The following is a 23375-nucleotide window of genomic DNA, read 5'->3' as shown; positions in this document are numbered from 1 at the left end:
CGAGTAGCTTGTCCGCTCTGCTTGCGTTGAAGCTAGGGGAATGGGCAAACTAGATTCAAAAGGCGACGTGCATATCAATATCCATGTATATTGAATATATAAATAGAAATATTAATGCATGGTGGCCAAGTTCAGGCTAGATCGGAGAGCGTGGTGGGGATGGTGGCAGGGACGGAACAGGATGGGGACCAAGGATGTGTGCAGGGCCTTTTCTACCTGCCCTGGACTCATGTCGGGAAAGACGGTGAGCCCAGACTCTGCAGTCAGGCTGCCTGCGTTCGTTTTCTGGTTCCTGTGTCTGATTATTGGACCCTGAACAAAATGTGTACTCTCCATGCCTCAGCTTCCCTGTGTGTAAATAAGGATAATAAAAATGCCTATGGGGATTCAGTAATCCAAGTAACGGGCTTAAAACAGCGCCTGGCATGGAGAAATCGCTTAATAGATGGTAGAAACCTCAGCATGTAAGCATGCATCATTATTCTTTTTACCTGAAGCTGATCTCTTTCTCGTCCACATTTTCAAGTGTATTGTTACCTTTTTCCTCATCATTTGGGGCTCCTTCATATCTGACACTCTGGGCTCCCCAGCACTGATCTCTTGGTGCCTGGGCGGTCTTCCACGAGCTCGGAAGCACACGTAGCATCCACTGACCCGGCTGCACCTTCCCCTGTGGTGCTGCGGCTCCAGGTCTGGCGCTCTCCCTACTGGGACCCTGGCCACGTGCCTGTGCACCGAGACCACTGCCTGGTGGATGTCCCAGCTCCTTGGGAAACCTTCTTTCCTCTGTCCTGGTGAGCTCCTGTGGGTCCACGAAAACCACTTCCTAAGAAAGAAAACTTGACCTTCCCGCTACTGTGCCTTTAAAAACTTCATATCCATGATTTAGGACTGCTTTTAAATCTGTGATAGCTCATGCTTAGCTCATAGTAATTAAGAAAAGCTTGTCATTGGACACTCACCTGGCATACATTACTATCTTGTTAAATTCCTCTGTTCCCCATAATTGGTTTAATACATCTTCTTTCATCCCAGAGTCTGAATGTCAAGATAAGCAGAAGCAGCATAATTAGGCTATCACCGGTGTGTCCTTGTGATTGTTGTCAGGAATCTGGGTTAGGTGGTGAGCGCAGAGACGTACAGCCCTGGGGTGTGCTGTCCCAGCCCACCCTAGATGCGACACGGGCGTCCTCCTGCTGTGATAAATACGCCCCGCTTCCTAGTGACAGCGCTTGGCTCACTGTCTTTCTGGGTGACCTGGGGGAGGGGTGTTGTTTGCTGTTAAACATTCATTTCCTGCATGTACTTTCAGGAATAATGCTAGGCAAGGAGGATGGCAAGTACAGCTGCGTAATCCCTGTAGATCTGTAATGACTGTTCGCAGGACCCTTGGGTCCTGCTCTAAGTTGGAGTCGTATTGTCTCTATTGATCCACTTCCTGGAGGACTAAATGCAGCTGCCCTTCCTTTATCTGAGCAAGCATGTCCTAGTGAGATAGGAAGAAACGACTTCTCTTACTGTCAACAGAAGCCACAGTCAGACATCAAACTATGTTTATGGCAGTACTTAATTTGCTTACACAGATTTCTGAGTAGAATGAGTCCCAGATTTGAGCTGGCATTTCTCTAACTGTTCTGATGAGGCAAGAAAATATGGTAGCTATAAAATAGTTCCTCCTGCAGTGTGGCTGAGCCATGTAGGCGTTTAGAGGCTGATTTACTGTTTAGAGATGAGAAAACCTCAGAAAGGAGATGGTCAAGAGAATGAACCCAGTCTGGTAGAGAGATGGTGCTCAGGCCTGCCACCAGCCCTGGCTAAGTTTCATTCATCAGGGGCTGTCAGATGACCCAGTGCTTTTCAAAACTGTATTACTTTGTTCGTTCCCAGGGAGGGCCGTTAATGCAGTCAGTTCTTGGAGTGATTGACTGACTTTCTCCTTTGTTTCCTTCCAGGAGCACAGAGGTGGCAAATTTTGAGCAAGTTGTTAAAACCTGAAGATAGCACAATGAAAAAAAAAATTTTTTTTTTCCGTAACATTCTGTGTGCTTCAGATAGAGTTGCAGATTAATACTGGCCTGCTAATAGTTATGGTACCATCGACCCTGGGCCTGAAAGAAATGCGTCTGATTGGAAAAGAAAAGAGGTCTAGGAGAGCTTAAAAAAATGAGAATGGGGGGTAGCTCCTGGAAGGAATCTGAGGATCAGAGACTGGCAACTTAGTCACAGGCAGTGAGGCTCTTCCATGGCTTACACAGATTTATACACTGGTCTAACCAACAGTATCCACTAATGATAACCCAGAAAGCAAAATCCAGTGGGATCCCTGGCACAGAGGCAGTGTAGGGGCCTTTCCCAGCACCTGCAGGGATTCTGAGTTAGGACAGCTGGGGCAGCACTTGGGAACCTGCATTTTAACACTCCCCCACCTTGTGCTGATGGCGGAGGTGATCTCAGATCACACCTGAGAAACACCGGAGTAACTGGAAGCGTGTGGGTTTCGGGATTCGAATCCAGCCTCGCCACGTACAAACTACGGCATCTTGGTCAAGTGACTTCTCTGAATCTCAGGTTTTTCCTCTGTAAAAGAGGAAATACTAAAATAGGATTGTAAGGGGATTAAACAAGGTAATGTACATCCAGGGCTCAGCGTAGAATCTGGTACTGCGGGAGCACCTGACAAATGCTGGTAACTTGTGTGTGAGTAAAGTGGGGATAATAATAACAGCCTCAGCTGTATTTGGTCATGAGTGAGTTGGACAATCTATATAATGTGCCCAGTGCAGGACCTGGAATATTCAGTCCTCTGTAAAGGTTTCTTTCCTTTCTCCTTCTGCTCTGCGGATCCAGAGGACTGAGTGTACAGTTTCCACAAAGCCCACCCCTAGGTCCCCAATTATTAACCTCTTCCATCAGTATGTTACAGTTGTCACAACTACAGAAGCAATGTGGATACATTATTATTAACTGAAGTCCATATTTCACTCAGATTTCCTTTGTTTTTACGTAATATCCCCCCCTTTTTTTTTTTGAGGATTCCATCTAGGACATTGCCTGACGTTTAGTCATTCTCTCTCCTAAGGCTCCTCCTGGCTGTGACAGTTCCTCAGGTTTTCCTTGGTTTTTGATAACCTGGACAGCTTTGAGGAGCATTGGTCAGGGATTTTGTAGACTGTCCCTCAGTTGGCATTTAGCTGGGGCTCATCTGATGATTTAACTGGGTTATGGGGGAGGAGAACCACAGAAGTAAAGCACCATTTTCCTTACGTCCTCTCGAGGTTATGGACAATCAACGTGACTGAACCACTTTTGATGTTGACCTTGAACACCTGGTTAAGGTGCTGTTTATCGGAGAAATGGTTTTTTTTTAATTTCACTAAAAATTTTTAGAAATTGAAGTATAGTTGATTTACAGCATTGTGTTAGTTTCTGGTGTGCAGCAAAGTGATTTGGTTATACATATACATATCTATTCTTTTTCGGATTCTTTCCCATTATAGGTTGTTACAAGATATTAAGTATAGTTCCCTGTGCTCTACAGTAGGTCCTTGTTGGTTATCTGTTTTATATAGAGTGGTATGTATCTGTTAATCCCAAACTCCTAATGTATCCTTTCCCCACCTTTCCTCTTTGGTAACCATACATTTGTTTTTCTGTCTGTAAGTCTGCTGTTTCTGTTTTGTAAATAAGTTCATTTGTATCACTTTTTTAGATTCCAGGTATAAGTAATATCATACAATGTTTGTCTGACTTACTTCACTTCGTATGATAATCTCTTAAGTCCACCCATGTTGCTGCAAATGGCATTATTTCATTCTTTTCTGTGGTTGAGTAATAGTCCTCTGTATATATATGCCACCAAGTGTGGGTCATAGGATACTTGCTGGCTAGGGTTTTACTGGGGTTCAGCTTCCTTAGGGCAGTGGGCTCCCATCCCCAGATCTCCTTCTTTTGCTCCACACACAAGGGGAACTGAAGTGTATAGTTAAAAATTTTCGGCATACATCCAGAAAAAATGAAAACTTTAATTAGAAAAGATACACGCACCCCAGTGTTCATAGCAGTACTATTATAATAGCCAAGACATGGCAGCAGCCCAAGTACCCGTCAACAGATGATTAGATAAAGAAGAGGTGGTGTATATAAACAATGGAATAATACTCAGCAAAAAAAAGAGAATGAAGTATTGCCATTTGCAGCAACTTGGATGGGCCTAGAGAATACTATGCTTAGTGAAATAAGTCAGACAGAGAAAGACAAATACTGTATGATGTCACTTATGTGTGGAATCTAAGAAATAATACAAATGAATCTATAGAAAAATCAGAAACAGACTCACAGACAGAAAGCAAACTTACGGTTACCAAAAGGGAGAGAGGGGGAAGGATAAATTATGGGGTTAACAGATACAAACTACTGTACATACAATAGATAAGCCGCAAAGATTTACTGTATAGCCCAGGGAACTATATTGAATATCTTGCAATAACCTATAATGGAATATAATCTGCATAAAAAAACCCCAAAACAAATCACTATGCTGTATATCTGAAACTAACACAATATTGTAAATCAACTATACTTCAATTAAAAAAATGTGACTCTAAATATAAACAGGTGAATTGCTAAAGCAAACAGCAAATCCTTATTAGGGTGAAGAGAGTTCCACGTAGGTAGACATAGTGTCTCAGAGGGGCTGGACAGAGCAGCGGGTGGTTATTTTTCTACACCCTCTCCTGGTAGGAGCCCTCTTCCACCTTCCAGGAGAAGCTATTACGAATGATTTCCCCCCCCCCACTCTCTCTTTACTTCACACGAGTAACATTCACGTCACGTGTCTAAAGAATGAGGATTGCGAATGAACTTGATCCGAGTGAGGTTGAGTGTTGGGCCTAGAAGGATCCAGTGGCCAATGCAATCACCGTCTGGGTCAGTCTGGGGAGCCGGTGGGTAGTAGCCAGTGGGTAGAATCCAAGTCCTGGCTCGGCCGCACTGCAAAGCCTGTGTGCCTCGGTTTACTCTTGGCAACAGGAGAGTAATGGTAGGACTTCTGCGAGTGGAATATTTAAAGTGGGTAGAAGAGTGCCGGAGGCACAGGGAAGCAGGACAAATGTTAGCCTTTGCTGTCTTACAGCAGCTTGTCAGAGACAGCTGACCTCTGAGTGCGGCCAGACAGGAGCTTGTGCAGACTCGGCAGGCGTGAGGCAGCTCTTTTCTGCCCTCTGGGCTGAGAAGCAGAGAGTGCGGATCTGCACGAAGCCTGGCGCTGGTACGGGAAACGGCAGAGATGGGATGGGGCTGGCATGGCCTGGTTGCTGACGGCCTCGGTTCAGTGCCCCTGGGTTCAGACACCCCATCTTCCTTAGAACAAAACCCTTTTATCGCTCTGTCTCCCTGTCTATCTCTCCATCTATATCTATCTATCTACCTATCTATCTGTCTGTCTGTCAATCTATCTATCTATCCATCCATCCATCTATCTACTTATCTATCAGCAGCAAGTTTGAAGCATCTGACCAGCCCCCTCTCTTGGTAAGAGGACAGTTAGAATGGCCTGGTCCCCTAGCCACAAGCACCACTGCTCTCCGGGTGGGGACCTGTAGGTTTGGAGAGATTCTCTCACCTTACCCTTTCCTTGCCCTGCGACCAGAGCACCGCCTGTGACATTGTATATGTAGGTGGGGTTAATGGGAGACCCAAATGCATGTGTAGACCAGCTTTTGTAAAACAGCCTGCAAGGTGCCTCAGAGCAGAAATCAGCAGTGCTTCCCCAGGGCATTTGAAGGTGAAAAAACAGGTGGGAAACACTTGGACAGGTTTTAGAAGGTTGTGATCAGACTTCACCTGGAGGAGCGAGTGGAATTTTTCTATTGAAAAGAAAAATGAATCCTTGGGAGGTTTTATGATTGAATCCTACGTGAAAGAAGGAACTGGAGAAGAGGGAAATTTTATTAGTGGGTGTTCGTAGGAATCAAGACAGATAAAAGTGACTCACATGCCATGTATTAGCGATATGCTTAGAGTGGTTTGGGGACCCCAAAGGTAGCATGATGGTGAGGGAAGCCTGTTTCTAAGGGAGCCTTAAGGTTTGTCTCAGAAATTGCAAATAAAAAGAAAGCACTCCCGTGCCCAGTAAATAAAGTTTGACTTGGACGATCCAAGATGATATCTTAAATTTGTTCAAAGCCATAGACTTTCAATTCCTGGAAAAAGTTATTTTTAACCTTTTAGTAACAGAAAGGATCAGGGCAAGTGGGAAGTAGCTATTTAATTATATTTCTGAAATGGTATCAGTTTGAGGAAAGATCTCATATGCTTGTGTATTTGTATACTAAGTGGCTATCTATACCAAGCAATTTATTTTGCTATTCACTTGATAAGAAATGCATTAAGATTTCACTTATGCTTTAGTTTCAAATTTTTTTTTTTAATGCAGAGGAAGTATCCCCTTACCCATTAATCTATGACCTAGTTGGATTCAAAAGGAAATTTCATAAGAGTACAAAATATTCCTTTAAGACTGAGTCTGGACTCAGGGCCAAACATAGCCAGCCCCCATGGACAGCCTGTGTTTTCCTTCCTATTAAAAGATGGTCTCAGAATAAGACTGTTTCTATTATAGAAGCAGTGGCAATTTAAATTGCATTTCTAAATATGTTCAAGTCAGTGACTTTAAAAATTCATATCCAAACTTGGATCACTTTCTTTTTTTTGACTTATTTCCTAGTCTTTTTATTTTATTTTTTTAACATCTTTTTTTTTTTGCGGTACGCGGGCCTCTCACTGTTGTGGCCTCTCCGGGGCACAGGCTCTGGACGCGCAGGCTCAGCGGCCATGGCTCGTGGGCCCAGCCGCTCCGCGGCATGTGGGATCCTCCTGGACTGGGGCACAAACCCATGTCCCCTGCATCGGTAGGCGGACTCACAACCACCGCGCCACCAGGGAAGCCCTAATACCTTTATGAGAGTATAATTGCTTTACAATGGTGTGTTAGTTTCTGCTTTATAACAAAGTGAATCAGCTATACGTATACATATATCCCCATATCTCCTCCCTCTTGCGTCTCCCTCCCACCCTCCCTATCCCACCCCTCTAGGTGGTCACAAAGCACGGAGCTGATCTCCCTGTGCTATGCGGCTGCTTCCCACTAGCTATCTATTTTACACTTGGTAGTGTATATATGTCCACGCCTCTCTCTTCATCCCAGCTTACCCTTCTCACTCCCCGTGTCCTCAAGTCCATTCTCTACATCTGCGTGTTTATTCCTGTCCTGCCCTTAGGTTCTTCAGAACCCTTTTTCTTTTTCTTTTTTTTTAGATTCCATATATATATATATATGTGTTAGTATACGGTATTTGATTTTCTCTTTCTGACTTACTTCACTCTGTATGACAGACTCTGGTTCCATCCACCTCACTACAAGTAACTCAATTTCATTTCTTTTTATGGCTGAGTAATATTCCATTGTATATATGTGCCACATCTTCTTTATCCATTCATCTCTTGATGGACACTTAGGTTGCTTCCATGTCCTGGCTACTGTAAATAGAGCTGCAATGCACATTGTGGTACATGACTCTTTTTGAATTATGGTTTTCTCAGGGTATATGCCCAGTAGTGGGATTGCTGGGCCGTATGGTAGTTCTATTTCTAGTTTTTGAAGGAACCTCCATACTGTTCTCCATAGTGACTGTATCAATTTACATTCCCACCAACAGTGCAAGAGGGTTCCCTTTTCTCCACACCCTCTCCAGCATTTGTTGTTTGTAGATTTTTTGATGATGGCCATTCTGACTGGTGTGAGGTGATCAAACTTGTATCACTTTCATCTTGACTTTTTATACTCAAAGTAGTTCATGAATTGCAAATAATATTCTCTCCCTAATTCATTTTTGTTGGTTTTTTTGAACCTTATGAATTTTGCATTGATTTGTGAGATGTAAATTAATTCTTCATTGACTTTTGCCCTGGAAAGTTGATGTTATAGCTTTTCCTTAATTTTTCTATCCATTCCAGAAGAAGAATAAAACAGTGTGTCCGCTCGCCTCTTAAGAGTATTTTGAAGGTTAAGATGAAATCAGTTAAGTTTTTGGTCCTCCTCAGAGGACAATGCAGATAAATAGCAAATGTTTAAAAATTGATTATTCCACCGTGCTACACTGAGACATTTTGTGCAGTCTCTGCAGGTATAATTTGGCACCTGTATTGTCTTGCTTTCTAAGACATAAGGAAATTGAAGCCTACAACTTGTAATTCTATTTCTTGTTAATAATGGAGCTCAGCTTAGAGCATGCAGAGCAAATAGTGGCTTAAGTTAGTTTGGCACTTGAAATGAACAACACAAATGGAAGTTTCCCTGTGGGGGAAGCATTGAATTAGATCGAGATTTTATCCAAGGCTGGTAATTACATTTGCAGGTAAATCTTGCTGAGTCTGAGAGACATAACATTCTTTTTGATATTCTTCTTTGACAGAGTAAACATCAGGGTATTTTTTTTTTCCCTTGGTGTTTTGTGTGTATGAATTATGGTGGGGGAGGGGTGAATTGTTATATGGTGTAAGTTGTATAATATGGTATAAATGATTGACTATGAGGCTTTTGTTATTTAATCAGAATTAAAAGTACCATTCAGAACTTGTGTTTGTTTTCTAGGGACACAACCAAATCATAACATATAGCAGACCAATCTATTTTTGTGTGCTGTGTGGCCTTATCTTGCTGCTTGATACTGGGGCCAAAGCCAGGTACCCTCCCACTTACATTGTGTATGGCCTGAAGCTCTTCTCTCCAGGGTCTCTCCAGTCGGCTAGGGACTTCTTAATAGGTGAGTTCATTTGGGGGTTGTGGGGAAGAATATAGAGGTGGGAGGGTATTTCTCCCCGTTATTTTTTGAATCCCTCGTTGGATACATTTTCTTACTTTATTATTGGATCAAGGGATGTGCCTTTTTTCTCTTGGCTTGCACACTTTCAGAAGACGGGCTGGGAGGCAGAGCCCCAAGCATCCAATGAGGGACTTACTCTAAAGGATGTTGATATCCATGAGCAGGGAGCTGCAGTACCATAATATCTGAAGACTGGTGGCTGAGGTGCCTGATGTGTGGCGTCAGTGGGGCTCCCCAGGGTGGAGGCGATTTTGCCATTAGGGTGGCAGCCACAGCCCCATCTGCACAGCACAGATGCTCCGGTAACATGTGAGTGGACATGGTTCTCAGTCCAGATGGAGTCCTGGATGTGCCGTCACCCAGCCTTCCATTGGTGCACTTTACTTGCCTTAAGGTCTAGGCAGTGTTTGATGTAAAATGCTCCATGTACACAAGTGACCTTCATAATATAATGGTGTAGAGCCCCAGCTTCGGAGGCAGATGGCTGCCTGTTTGAATTCCATCTCTGCTTCTTTACTAGTTGTGTGACCTTGAGCAAAATTCAACTGTGATATGGGGACAAAAATAGTACACACCACGGAGATTGTTGCAAATTTTAGATGAGTTGGTATATTTAAACACATAGAAACGTGCCTTTAACCAGGTATTAGCTATTATCATCTTTATTATGCGAAGAGGCTGCCCCACTGTGGGCCCGCAGCTCCAAAGACTTGACGGACAAAGCTCTGAGAATTCTTGTGATGACATCCAGAGGTTTCCACACCTGCTAACTTGTGATTATCTGATCCCATTGACCAGATGAGTTGATAAAGGACAGTTACCAAAGACACCACCCCCTAGATCTGCTACTTGCCAGCCAGAAATTTAACTCAAGAGGAGATTGTCAAAGCCATCATTAGGACCAGCACAAGAGAGAAACAGGAACTGAGTACGTGTGAGGTTGTTTACCATCACGTGTCTGAAGACGCTCTTGTGCCTGTCTCGCGGAGGAAGTGGTTCTCCTCTGGCTGGTGCTGGGGCATGTGGAATAGCGGCTGGAGTTGTGCCTTATGGGTGATAATCTCTGTTCCCCACTGCCACTCTTGGTTTCTGCTCAGACCACCAACGTACCACAGTGGAGAGAGGCACCAGAGGAAGAGGAGGGGCAAGGGAGACAGGAAGATCTGGTGTCTGCTGCCTTATTCTGCTCCCAGGGAGGAAGGGGTTGAATGTGAACCAAGGGTAGGAGATGAGTCCACTGGCCATTGAGCAGGTGGGAAGGATGGAGAAGCTCTTTGTCCTATGTAATCCAAGAAGAGAACATCAGATAACAGAACAATAGAAGGAGGAGAAAGCACAGTGACAAGAGACAAGGAATCTGGGGGATAAAATTGGCACAAGAAGAAAGACAAAGTCAGTGGTGGGACTAGTTGCTTTTGTAGGCTGAAGGGTGAATTAAGGAAATAGAAACACTCAGGGTGATATTCTTACATAATTTATTTTCCTTTTATGATCTTTCATATATGTTCAGAATATCACTTCTCTTTCATTATAAGGAAAACATTTTTTTTTTTTCCTCCGGGAGGAAAGTGAAGGGCCTTCTTAGTCAGTGCTCATTTCCTTTGCTGACCTCTGCGCTGAATTTTTTATTATTTTCCATTTGGGTAACTTCAGCAAAAGCCTATGAGCAAGACTGGCTTTGCAATCATCCTTTGGATGAGAAAGCCGAGAGGTCTTCAGTTCTTAGAACCGTATTTCAAGAGGAGCAGTAGCAAAGCTAGAGTGTGCCCTGAGGAATGTGGCCACATGGGCTACGCTGGGTCTGCACGTGGGGCGAGGGAATGGGGGCGTCCAGCCTAGAGGAGAAATGCTTGAGTCCTAGAGGCACATGTGATGGCTGTAGGTGGTTAAAAGGCTGCCAGGCCAAAGTGGGAGGGATTTTGTTCTCTGCTGTTCTCTGTTGGTGTAGCTGTAGTAACTAGTCCCAGTGGCTGGTGGGTGGATTTCGGCTCGCTGGAAGACTGGTGTTGTGGTTTGGTGTAGAGCTGTCCAATAGGGCCGTGGGTGGCCTAGTGATGCGAGAAGTTCCCTGACGTGGGAAGAACTCAGGCAAGATGAGACAGCCATCACTTGTAGAAGGGTTCCATGCCCTGTATGGGTTCTTTATCAGATGTGATGGGTCCTTTTTCAGATGTGAGAGTTTGATGTTTTATTTTAGTCTTTAGGACCATAATCCCTTACCTACACTAATGCAGCTTCAAGGATAGAACCCTTGGAGATGGTGGAGGTTTTGTAACCAGCGACTGAGATGGACCCACCCTCATCTGCACTCCGAGACTCACATTTCCATGTCTTGTGTGAAGACTTGTCTCTTGGCCCCAGGAATCCGTGTCAGCACAGTGTGCTAATACACAGATGTGGCATGTAGGAGACACACAACGTGTACAGTCATACCAAGTTCATAGTCTTGGTTTTACTTCCATGTTATTTTAATTCTGCTTACCTCCCCCAAGCCCCAACCTGCAAATATAGTAATGAATATTACTCTTCACATAACGGAAGAAAGAAGCAAGTTCCAATGTTTTTATTTATGCATTGTGCTTGGAAAGAAATGGAGCTGTACCAGAAGTTTCTGCATTTATGGTAATTATTAGGAAACATGAGGAGTAGGGAAGATGTGAGAGAAAATTACAGACCCTCTCAGCAGTACGCTGAGAAAAGAAGTCTTTGTTCACAGGGAAAGTTGCCAACAACCACGGGGACTTTTTGATTTTTTACTTATGGAAAAAAGGACAAAATCATTTCGGCAACTTCAAGCGGAATTTTCTAGCCGTCCTCCTGATGCTTCTTCATTCACGTGCGCTGCACCCTGACATTCATGCGGCCTCCACCTTCTTCTGATTCCACCTGCGCAGCTCTGACTCTAAAGACGGGAGCTTTCCTCTGTACTTCATCCTGGGGGAGACCTAGACCCTGGGCTCCCCGTCAACTGCTGTCCGTCCTGTGCCATGTCGTCTAGCTCCTCTCTGCAGGTACAAGCAGAGAGTCTTCAGTTAGGACTTCCTCATGTCTCGTACCATTTTATTTCCCCCCAGCGTCATTCATCGTGTTCCAGTTCTTTGCACTTTATTAGTTTGGGTTTTATTGCCTAATGTATTTCTTATAGAGAATACTTCTTTGCCCACGTTTTGCTGCAGTTTCCAGGATTTGTCTACCATTATTACATTATTTCACACCCATACTTTTCTCTGTAGTTCTTCGTTTTTGGTAGTTTTCATTGCACACAACACTTGAGAATGTGGACTAATGCCCGTGACGAATGCAGCGTACCATCTAATCTTCATTGCTGGGTTTTGAGTCCCAAACTTAAGAAGAGAACTAGTCAGTTTGCTTAAAATCATATGAATTAAAATGTTCATGCTCAAAACTGTATGTCCTGCTATTAAGTGTCTGTTTATTTCTTATATCTTTCCTTTCATATAAAAACTGAAAAAAGAAATTGTCATATAGTTATGACTAGCAGATCCGTATTTGTGTCTTATTGCTGACTTTGTTTTTGTTTAAACTTTATTGAAGTACAGTTGATTTACAATGTTAATTTCTTCTGTACAGCAAAGTGACTCAGTTAAACATATATATATCAGTATATTCTTTTTCTATTCTTTTCCATTATGGTTTATCACAGGATATTCAGTACAGTTCCCTGTGCTCTACAGTAGGACCTTGTTGTTTATCTGTCCTATATGTAATAGTTTGCATCTGCTAATCCCAAACTCCCATTCCTTCCCCCGACCCCCCCTTGTTATTGCCGGCTTTGATTGAGAAACGTATTACTCACAGATGCTTTGGGTTTTCACCATATAGTTAAAATCTTGCCACAGACAACATTACAACAAAATCACCATGTGTGTCAAAATATGGCTCCAATCCCAAACAAAGGCCCGTTTATCATAGCCATGTTCATTACATAAAATTTTATTTCCACACATGGTTGGAACAGTTTCTTGGTATTGTTGTAGTTGGGTTTGCCCCATTTTACTGTAGTGGGGTTAACCCATGATTAGCCAGAGAATGGGACACATAAATACTCTCATCCCTGCAATTTCACTGTGGAAAGTTTGCATTTCCAGTTTTTCAGAAATAGCTGAAACGCGGTCCCCATCCTCCCTACCTGCCCTTTTCACTGCAGTTTATACATGGGGTTTGGACATAGTTCCATGTTTAGGCGTCTTAGATTTCAAATCAAATTTCCTTAGTTTTATTAGGGTTTACCAGTATCAAACTTCATTGACTTTCCACCCAATAAACTGAGACAGGAAGGTAGACAGATGTACCGTGGTACCACTAATGGGAGTTTCTGTGTTTCTCTGAAACCCAACTCAAATAGGATCGAGAAAGAGAATGATGGGGAAATTGCTGTAAAATGCAGCTCAACGATGCGTTATTTCCCTGAACAAATGATCTCTGTGAAACACTGAATTATAACGTATGGATGTTTCATCCAATTGCATTGTTACGGTTTGGGAAGCTGCCAGTTCTCCTCTCGTCAGGCAGGGTCCCTTTCACCTCCCAGGTGACGTGCGCCACCTGAGAAGCAGGCCCTTCAGTGTCGCACCGTCATGGCTGTGGGATTTCTTAGTTCATCCCCACTCTCCCTTGCTGCTCTGTGGGTCTGAGGTTCTGACTGAAACCTGAGTCTCCACCGGGTATTTAGAACAGAACACACACAGCAACTCAAGCCCTGGAGGTGATAGGAGCACAAAGCAAGGAGCCTTGCAGGAAGAGCCCCTCTAACAACTGTGCTTGGGTTTTGCATGATCATGTAATTTTCCTGGTCCTCTTTTCCCATCTCATTTCCCCTAAGTCCAAGTCTGTCGTTGCAAGCTGAAGGCAGATCTACTCTCTGCCCACCATCCCCATGTGTCTGCTCGGTCCCAGGCCCGCCTCTTCCTCAAAAGCAGCGCCTTTATTATTTCCACGGGCCTGTGCGGCTCAACCTCCAGCCTCCTCCAGCGGGTAGGGGAGAGGAGGCCGTATTGCCTCCAGGACCTGGGCGGGGTGGGCTGGGCTGAAAGGGGGAGGGAGGTGGGACTGCAGCGGGAACCTCGGCCACCTTTCCCCGCATGCTTACCATCAATTTTGTCTGTTCACTTCCAGTATTTCTATATTGCTTCCCTGCAATCTCCCTCCTTGGGCTCTTCCCGCAGATCAACACTTTCTGCATCTATCTTTTGGAGCAAATTGACATGCTGTTTTTTGGAGGTTCTGGTAAGTCTTGTTCATTCTGTTCGTCCTGTAAAAAAGTCTGAAGTTCGGATAAGGGCTAGGTAGCCTCAGGCATGGAATGAGGTCTGGACAGTTAGGTTGTCCTGAGCCTTTGTAGGACTTTAGCTCTGGTCCGTCAGGTTGATGGTGGGCCCTTCTAGATTCCTTCATCCAAATTGAAAGTGGTCCACCCAGCTTGACACAAGCGGAAAACAGGGAAGCGTAGAATTCCATGAGCTTTGCACTAGGTGTAAGGCTCTTCTAAGTGTTCTTTGGAAAAGCCGTATGTGTGACTGTGTGTGAATGTGGGTGAGTGGAGGTGAGTGTGTGCGCCGTGTGTGTATTTGAGCATGTACACGTCTGAGTTAGTCTGGGAGCGTGTGCGTGTGACGTTGTGAGTGTGTGTGGTGTGCGGGCCTGTACAGACAGGCGACCTGTGTCCTTCCATTTGGTGTGTGCTTTAGATTCCAACCAAGGTGGATAAAGCTTCATCTAATGCTTACTTGGAGACTTTAATCGGATTGCTTACCTTTAAAGTTTACTCTTCTCTAAATGGAGACTAACGTGCTGATCTCATAGTGTTGCTGTAAGGATTCCATGAAATCTGTACATAGAGCGCAAGACCGTAGAGGCCAATTAATTACTGCTGCCACCTCCTTGTACACACACAGACACACAGATACACACTCACACACACAGGAGTGCTTTCTTGTTCTTCTTATCTATCTATCTATCATCCATCTCCCTCTGTCCTTATCTCTGTCTCCATCTCCATCCCCATCTCCGTCTCCATCCCCATCTCCGTCTCCATCCCCATCTCCATCTCCATCCCCATCTCCGTCTCCATCCCCATCCCCATCTCCATCCCCATCTCCATCCCCATCTCCATCCCCATCTCCATCCCCATCTCCATCCCCATCTCCATCTCCATCCCCATCTCCGTCTCCATCCCCATCCCCATCCCCATCCCCATCCCCATCCCCATCCCCATCCCCATCTCCATCCCCATCTCCATCCCCATCTCCATCCCCATCCCCATCTCCATCCCCATCTCCATCTCCATCCCCATCTCCATCTCCATCCCCATCCCCATCTCCATCCCCATCTCCATCTCCATCCCCATCTCCGTCTCCATCCCCATCCCCATCTCCATCCCCATCTCCATCCCCATCTCCGTCTCCATCCCCATCCCCATCTCCATCCCCATCTCCGTCTCCATCCCCATCCCCATCTCCATCCCCATCTCCATCCCCATCTCCATCTCTCTCCTTTCTTCTGTTGAATTGCCATCCCTGAGCATTCCGGGGCCAGCAGCTTCCAACTGTAAGCAACAAGGTCTCCCCACCTCCGCATTGACTGGTTCACACAGCCTTCCAAGAATGTTATCAAAAGTTCTTTCTATCTGTGGTCCTCCTGAGTTGTTAGGTAACGGTCAGTGTCTTTCTTGTACTAAGAGTCACTCAGGGCTTTTTGACTGCCCCGTAGATTGATTTTTTGCCCCTTTCACAGGCATTTTGCATTTGAAAGCTACAAACTTCATTTCTTCTTCTTTTTTTTTTTTAATTTTTACTGGAGTATAGTTGATTTACGTACAAACTTCATGTCTTACAACATTTACTGACCGTGAGACTTGCCAGTCTAGAAGGGAACTCTTGACGTTTGTGTTCCAGCTGTTTCGGGGATGCTGTCGGCCGTTTACAGCGTGGCCCGGAGTGCTTCTGCTGCAGCTGTGCTGCACGTGTTCTGCTTCAGCGCCGTGAAGGTAGGTGTGAGGCCCAGGGCCTTCTTCTCACATCCACTGAATTAACTGTATTTTAAGTAAACAAATGTCTCTTCCAATTTCAAGAGAAATGGGATCTGAGCACATTAGCAATAACAGGGCCTGGCGGATGAAGCCTCAGTGGTTTAGAAGATGCATTAAGATACCCAATTTGCCACGGAGCACAAAGCCCACCTGGTCTGACCCCCTGCCCCCTCCAGGTGTCTGCCTGGCTTGGTCAGTTACTGACACTGGGCGGGGCTTCTGCTTAACATGGTAAAGGGATACAGTTGCATCAAGCTTTATGGACAGAGAACGGGAATGGCTATGACAGTAAAAAAATTTTAGAATCCAGGAAACAGATGGACCATAGATTTATCCAGATGGAGAAAGTTAAAACCCAGGCTGGCAGCAAGGGAAACATACGATGATGAAAAAACAAGATAAACTTTAACTTTAGGAAAACAGCAAGAGGTATCAGAAAAGCAAATGGTACATGCGTAGCTCAGCTGTGAATATTTTGTATCTATGGCGATCTGAATAAGAGTTATAACTGTAATGGCAGAATGGGGGAGATGAATGTGTGTGTGTGTGTGTGTGTGTGTGTGTGTGTGTGTGTGTGTGTGTGCGCGCATGTGCCCCTCTTGGGGAGGTCTTTTTTTTTTTTTAACATCTTTATAGGAGTATAATTGCTTTACAATGCTGTGTTAGTTTCTGCTGTATAACAAAGTGAATCAGCCATATGTATACGTATAGCCCCATATCCCCTCCCTCTTGCGTCTCCCTGCCACCCTCCCTATCCCACCCCTCTACGTGGTCACAAAGCACCAGCTGATCGCCTGTGCTATGCGGCTGCTTCCCACTAGCTATCTGTTTTACATTTGGTAGTGTATACATGTCCATGCCTCTCTCTCACTTCGTCCCAGCTTACCCTTCCCCCTCCCCATGTCCTCAAGTCCATTCTCTACATCTGTGTCTTTATTCCTGTCCTTCCTCTTGGGGAGGTCTTTTATTTTTTTTTTTAAGGTTTTAAAATTACCATTTATTTCTTAAAAGTTAACATGTGCCTAATAGGAAAACAAAGAACACAAGAAACAAAAAACAAAGTCATCCATCATCAGAAGTCTTGGGGAGGTCTTAATCTTGTCTTCCACATTAGAAAGTCAGCAAATAATATCTGAAGTTGAAAAAAAATCAAGAAATAACAAAACAAGCATGTTATCTGGAAATATGGAAGTAAATAGACGATGAAACAGGTGAAAGTCCCTGCCTTTGGGAAGCAGGAGTTGGAGCAAGGAGATGGATGGTGTGGGCAGGGGACCACTGCTGTTCATCTAGGCATGTAGAACTGCAGAAGGGCTATGAAGTCTGAAATCAATAGCACATATAACGTATTAAGGGGCATCTTCAATCAGTAAAAAGGTAATTAATTTATAGTATACATATTTCTTGACTTTATGGACACCCTGCCTTGAATGTGTTACACCACAAGTACCTCTTTGATAAAATAAAAATTAAATGTAAAATAGTAAATAATATATGTTCCAAAGGGTTTTAAATATATATTATATGACATTTATTAATTAACTTTTTAAAAGATTAGCTTAAAATCATATTAAACTCATCAGTGTCAGTGGCAGAAAGATAATTGTTTATTCCCCTTTGTGGAAGAGAGGAATTCAATAACATTATCTTCTGCTGTATCACATTTGAATTTCTCTGGGGTAATCAATGGCATAATTCCCTCCCTCACTCCTTCCATCCTTTTCATGTGGCTGTTCTTTTCTTACATTAAAAAAAGAGAGAGGGGAAGGATCTTTTTTCTAGTACACAGTGGTAATGTACATGCTTGTGGTGGCTCTGTTTGTTACCACATTTATACTGTCATGTAGAACAACAATTATATAATTAAGCAGTGTTTCTGGGTTCTTTCTTTTGAACTACATTCCTTTATTCTGTCCCAAGACCCCAGGGATTTCATTCAGGAAACTCCTTAGGTGTTTTCTGAAAACCTCTTTCCACTGCCCTTTGTTAAGGGGCACATGACTGCCTATAAAATTCGGGGGCACAAACTTTTCCCTTACAGGACCCTTTATAATTTGCTCTGTTGTGTTCCAGTCTCTTTTTGTTTATATATTGATTTTTTATTAATTGTCTGAAAGTCTGGTTCATTGAGATACAATTTGTATGCTGCAAAATTCAGGTTTTTAATATATATAATTTGGTAAGTTTTGATACATGTATAAAGTCATGGAACCAATGCCACAATCAAGTTATAGAATATTACCAACTCAAAGGTCCCATTGTATCCCTTTGTGGTCTGTCTCTTCTCCCTATGTCAACCTTTGACCACCACTTATATGATTTTTATGCTTATAACTTTAAAAAATCAACTTTATACAATAAAATGCACTAGTTTTAAATGTACAATTAGATGAGTTTTGATGAATGTGTCACCATCACAGTCATGATGTAGAACAATTCTACCACCACCAAATTTTTCTTTATTCCCCTCCCCAGGCGCAGGTTCCTGCAGGCACTGATCTGCTCTCTGTCATTGTAGTTCGTTTTTTCTAGAACTTCACATAAATGGAATTATGCAATATGTAGCTTTTGAAGTACTTCTTTCAATTAGTACAATGCTTTTGAGATCCAACAATGTGTCAGTAGTTTTTTTTTTTTATTGCTGAGTAGCATTTCTGTGGTTATTTCCAGTTACTGAAAATTATGAATTATATATATATATATATATATGCATATAACTTTATAATAACTGCCAAACTGTTGTCCAAAGTGTCAGTACTGGTTTCCATTCCCCTTATAATCTTTGAGATTTCCAAGTGTTCCAAATTCTTTGTAGCACTTAATGTTGTCAGTTTTTAAAAGTAGTAACCATTCCAGCGTGTGCTAGTATCTAACTGTGGTTTTAATTCGTATTTCTCTAATAACGATTTTTGTCGAGTCTGTTTTCATATGCTTGCTTGCCATTTGTGAAAGATCATTGGTGAAAAATCTGTTAAAATCTTTTACTCATTTTAAAATTGCATCGTATGCTCTTATAATTAAGATAGGAGTTTTTTACATATTCTGGATATAAGTTCTCGATCAAATATATATTGCTCATATATTTTTTTCCAGTTCATGGTTTGTATTTCCATTTCATTAACATTATTTTTCAAAGAACAGAAGTTTTAAATTATAGTGAAGTTAAATTTATAAGTTATTTATTTTATGGTTTGTACTTTTTATGTTCTATCTAAAAATATTTACCTAACGCAAGGTTACAAATATTTTTTTCCTAAAAGTTTTGCAGCTGTAGCTCTTACATTTAGATCTATGATCCGTTTTGAGTTGACTCGTGTGTATGAGATGAGGTAAAGATTGAGATTCACTAGCACAGCTGTTGAAAAGTCTAACCTTTCCCCGTTGAATGACCTTGGAAACATTGTAAAAGATCGGTTACTGGCTACTGGTTTATGGTCCAGCAGGTAAGGAGTTTGGGAGTTATTACACCATCCTAAGAATAAAGCTGAACAAACTGAAAAAAACAGAAAGCTCTTCTTAGATCCATCAGAGAAGAGAGGCAGCAGGGCAAATTCCTGCTTCCAAAACTGGAGAGACAGACAGGTGAATACAGAGGAACAGGAACCCAGGAGCAGAAACCTCTATGGGAACCAGTACCAGGGGTAGGAAAACCTGAACAGCGATTGACAAATTGCTGGAGGCTCAGTGTAGACAAGTCTGAGGGTTAATAACTCCAGGTGAATCCAGTCATCAGGGAGCCCCACACTTTTGTGAGTTTCACCCCCACTAGCTCAACCAGGTTGTCAACAGTGAATATTGGAGGAAAACCCCTTCCTGCCTTCCGCAGGTAGAGGGGAGACTAACCATTTTGAAATATACCAGAGCATTCTGTTCTTCTTAACTAAGCCTGCCTCAAGATTTTACTGGAGCCTAAACTATTGGGATTTTTTTCGGAGCCTAACTTACCTGGAGGAGGGGAAATACCAAAGTCCAGTTTGGCTACAGCCTTCCATGTGAGGGAAGGGAAATACCCAACTCCAGCCTAGTCCTTTCAAGCCATTCTGTTCCACCTAAGGTGAGGGTGGGACTCAGAACACTTGTGAAGTTCACAGTCCAGAGACACAGGGTCACCAAAAGACAGAGAACTAATCCCAGGACTGTAGAATACCTCTCCCCTCACACGTTAATACCGCATGACTAAAGGTCTGTTTACCATAGTTCCTTTTACCTGTTACGTCATGTCTGGCTACCAAGGAAAAAATTACAAGGCATACTAAAAAGCAAAAAACACAGTTTGAAGAGAAATAACAAGCATCAGAACCAGACCTAGATATGGCAGGATGTTGGAATTATCAGACTGGGAATTCAAAACAGCTATGATTCGCATGCTAAGGGCTCTAATGGATAAAGTGTTCAGCAGGCAAGAGCAGATGTGCAATGCAAGTAGAGAGGTCGAAATTCCAAGATAGAATCGAGAAGAAATGCTGGCGATCAAAAACGCTCTAACAGAAATGAAGAGTGCCCTCAAAGGGCTTATAAGTAGGCTGTACATGGCTGAGAAAAGAATTTCTGAGCTTAAGGATAGGTCGATAGAAACTTCCAAAATGGAAAATCAGAGAGAAAAACGACTGAAAAAACCCCCAGAATATCCAAGAACTGTGGGACAACTATAAAATGTATAACATGTGTAGTGGGAATACCAGAGGAGAAGAAATAATGGTACAGAATATGACTGAGAATTTCACCAAATTAATATCAGACACCAAATCACATATCCAGGAATCTCAGAGAACACCAAGCATGATAAATGCCAAAAGACTACACCCATGCATATTATATTCCTGTTGCTAAAAATCAAAGATAAAGAAAAAAATCTTGAAAGATACCAGAGGATAAGAACACCTTGCCTATAGAGGAGGAAGGTAAGAATTGCATCTGACTTCTCCTCAGGAGCTGCTATAGACTGAACTGTGTCTCCCCAAAATTCCTGTTGAAAACCCTAACCTCCAATGTGATGATATTTGGAGATGGGGCCTTTGGGAAATAGGTTTAGATGAGGTCATGAGGGTGGGGTCCTCATGATGGGATTAGTGCCCTTATAAGAAGAGAATAGACACCAGAAGTCTCTCTGCCATGTGAAGACACAGAGGAAATGCAGCCGTCTGCAAGCCAGCGAACCTTCACTAGCACCTGGCCATGCTGGCAACATAATCTCTGACTTGCAGCCTTCAGAACTGTGCAAAATAAATATCTGTTGTTTAAGCCACCCGGTCTATTTATTGTACTTTTTTATGGCAACCTGAACTGAGTTAAGACAGAAACAATGCAAGCAAGACAAGAGTGGAATAAAATAAATTGTTGAAAGTAACACGCACACACACACACACACACACACACACACATCTAGAATTCTGTACCTTGCAAAATTATCTTTCAAAAGTGAAAGATAAATGTAGACTTTCTTGGACAAATAAAAATTGAGGAATTTTCTTGTGACTAGACCTGCCTGGGGAGAAAATATTTGCAAAAGACATATCTGATAAAGTACTGTTATCCAAAAAATATACAAAAAACTTTAAAAACTCAACAATAAGAAGAACTTAATTAAAAGTGGACAAAAACCTGAATAGGCACCTCACCAATGAAGATGTGCAGATGGCAAATAGGCATATGAAAATATGCTCAACATCATATGCCATTAGGGAACTGCAAATTAAAATGACAATAAGATACTAATACACACCTATTAGAATGGCCAAAGTTCAGAACCCTGACAACAACAAATGCTGACAGGCATGTGGAGCAACAGGAACTCTCACATTGCTGGTGGGGATGCAAAGTGATACAGCCATTTTGGAAAACAGTTTGACAATTTCTTACAAAGTAAACATACTCTTACCATACAATCCAGCAGTTGTGCTCCTTGACCCTCTTTGAAAACTTAGGTTCACACAAAAACCTGCACACAAATGTTTATAGCGGCTTTATTTAATAATTGCCAAAAACTTGAGAACAATCAAGGTGTCCTATAGCAGGTGAACAGATAAATAAACTGTGGGGCATTCAGACAATGGAATACTATTCAACATGCCCCCCTCAGACACACATCCCCAAATAAGGTATCATGCCATGAAAAGACTTGGAGGAGTCTCAAATGCATATTTCTAAGTTAAAGAAGCTAATATAAAAAGGCTACATATTGTAAGATTCCAGCTATATGACATTCTAGAAAAGACAAAACTTTTCTGCATCTACTGAGAAGATCATACTGATCTTTTTTTAGTCTGTTGACAGGGTGAATTACATTGGTTCACTTTTAAGTGTTGAATCAATGTTGCATTTGAAAGATGAACCCCAGTTGGTCATGATGTATTATCTTTTTTATAGATTGCTCAATTTTGTTTACTAATATTTTGTTGAGGAATACTGTGTCTATGATCATGAGGTTTCTAGTTCTCTGGTTTCCTTTTCTAGTAATGCTTTGTCTTATTTTGTTATAAGGTAATGGGCTCATAAAATGTGTTAGAAGGCATTTCCTTCTAAATTCTAAAAGAGTTTGTATAGAATCGGTATTATATATTTTATAAGTGTTTGATAGAATTCATAAGTGAAGCCATCTGGGCCTGGAATTTTCTTCAGGGGAAGGTTTTAAACTATGAATTCAATAAGTATCAAGTTATTCAGATTATCTAATATTGAAATAGTTATTTCCTTCATGGAATTTGTCTATTTTCTCTACATTTTCTAATTATTGGCATATATATTATACTTTCAAGGTCCACAGTGTTTGTAGTGATGTCTCCTCTTTGATTGCTAACATTGGTAATTTGTACCCTCTCTTTTTTTTCGTGATCAGTTTGGCTAGGGGCTTATTAATCTTTTTGAACTTTTTATATAATAAGATTTGAGTTTATTGTTTTTATTTTTTATTTCCATTGATTTCTGCTCTTTATTATTTCCTTCTTCTTGTTCCCTTTTGTTATAATTAGTTCTTTTTGTCCTGATTTTTTTAAGAAGGAACATACATTATTTTATACTCTCATTAAACAATCAATTATCTTATAAAGGCATTAAAAATATAAGGAGAAAAGTATCTGTTTTATTTACCTCGCCATTAATGTACATTGCTTTGTGTAGACCCATCTTTCCATTTGGTATCATACTCCTGTCTGAAGAACTTTCTTTAACAAAACTTGTGCAGGTCTACTGGTAGTGAATTCTTGCAGCTTTTGCCTGAAAAATTCCTCATTTTTGCCTTCATTTTTGAAGGTATGTTCACTGGTGTAGAATTCTGGGTTGACAGCTTTGTTTTTTCCCTTTCAATACTGGAGATATGTTGGCACATTTTCCTGGATTGTATAATTTCTGATCAAGATCTGCTGTTATTCTAATATTTGTTCCTCTGTCAGTAATGTACTTTTTCTTTGGCTACCTTCCAGATTTTCTCTTCATCTTTTGTTTTCAGC

At 42.2% G+C, this 23375-nt stretch overlaps 1 protein-coding gene across 1 annotated transcript in view; it reads left to right on the top strand.

Moving 5' to 3' along the window:
- Positions 1 to 23375, top strand: part of PCNX2 (pecanex 2) — a 275141-nt gene that overhangs the window by 68447 nt on the left and 183319 nt on the right. Inside the window, exons 13-15 of the mRNA XM_060125912.1 lie at positions 8651 to 8822; positions 14019 to 14129; positions 15797 to 15888. Coding sequence (XP_059981895.1) covers positions 8651 to 8822; positions 14019 to 14129; positions 15797 to 15888 — 375 coding nt within the window. The remainder of the gene's footprint in view (positions 1 to 8650; positions 8823 to 14018; positions 14130 to 15796; positions 15889 to 23375) is intronic.

The sequence above is a fragment of the Lagenorhynchus albirostris genome, chromosome 16 (assembly GCF_949774975.1).
Source record: "Lagenorhynchus albirostris chromosome 16, mLagAlb1.1, whole genome shotgun sequence".
Lineage (NCBI taxonomy): Eukaryota > Metazoa > Chordata > Mammalia > Artiodactyla > Delphinidae > Lagenorhynchus > Lagenorhynchus albirostris.
This window is presented reverse-complemented; position numbering and strand designations above follow the sequence as displayed.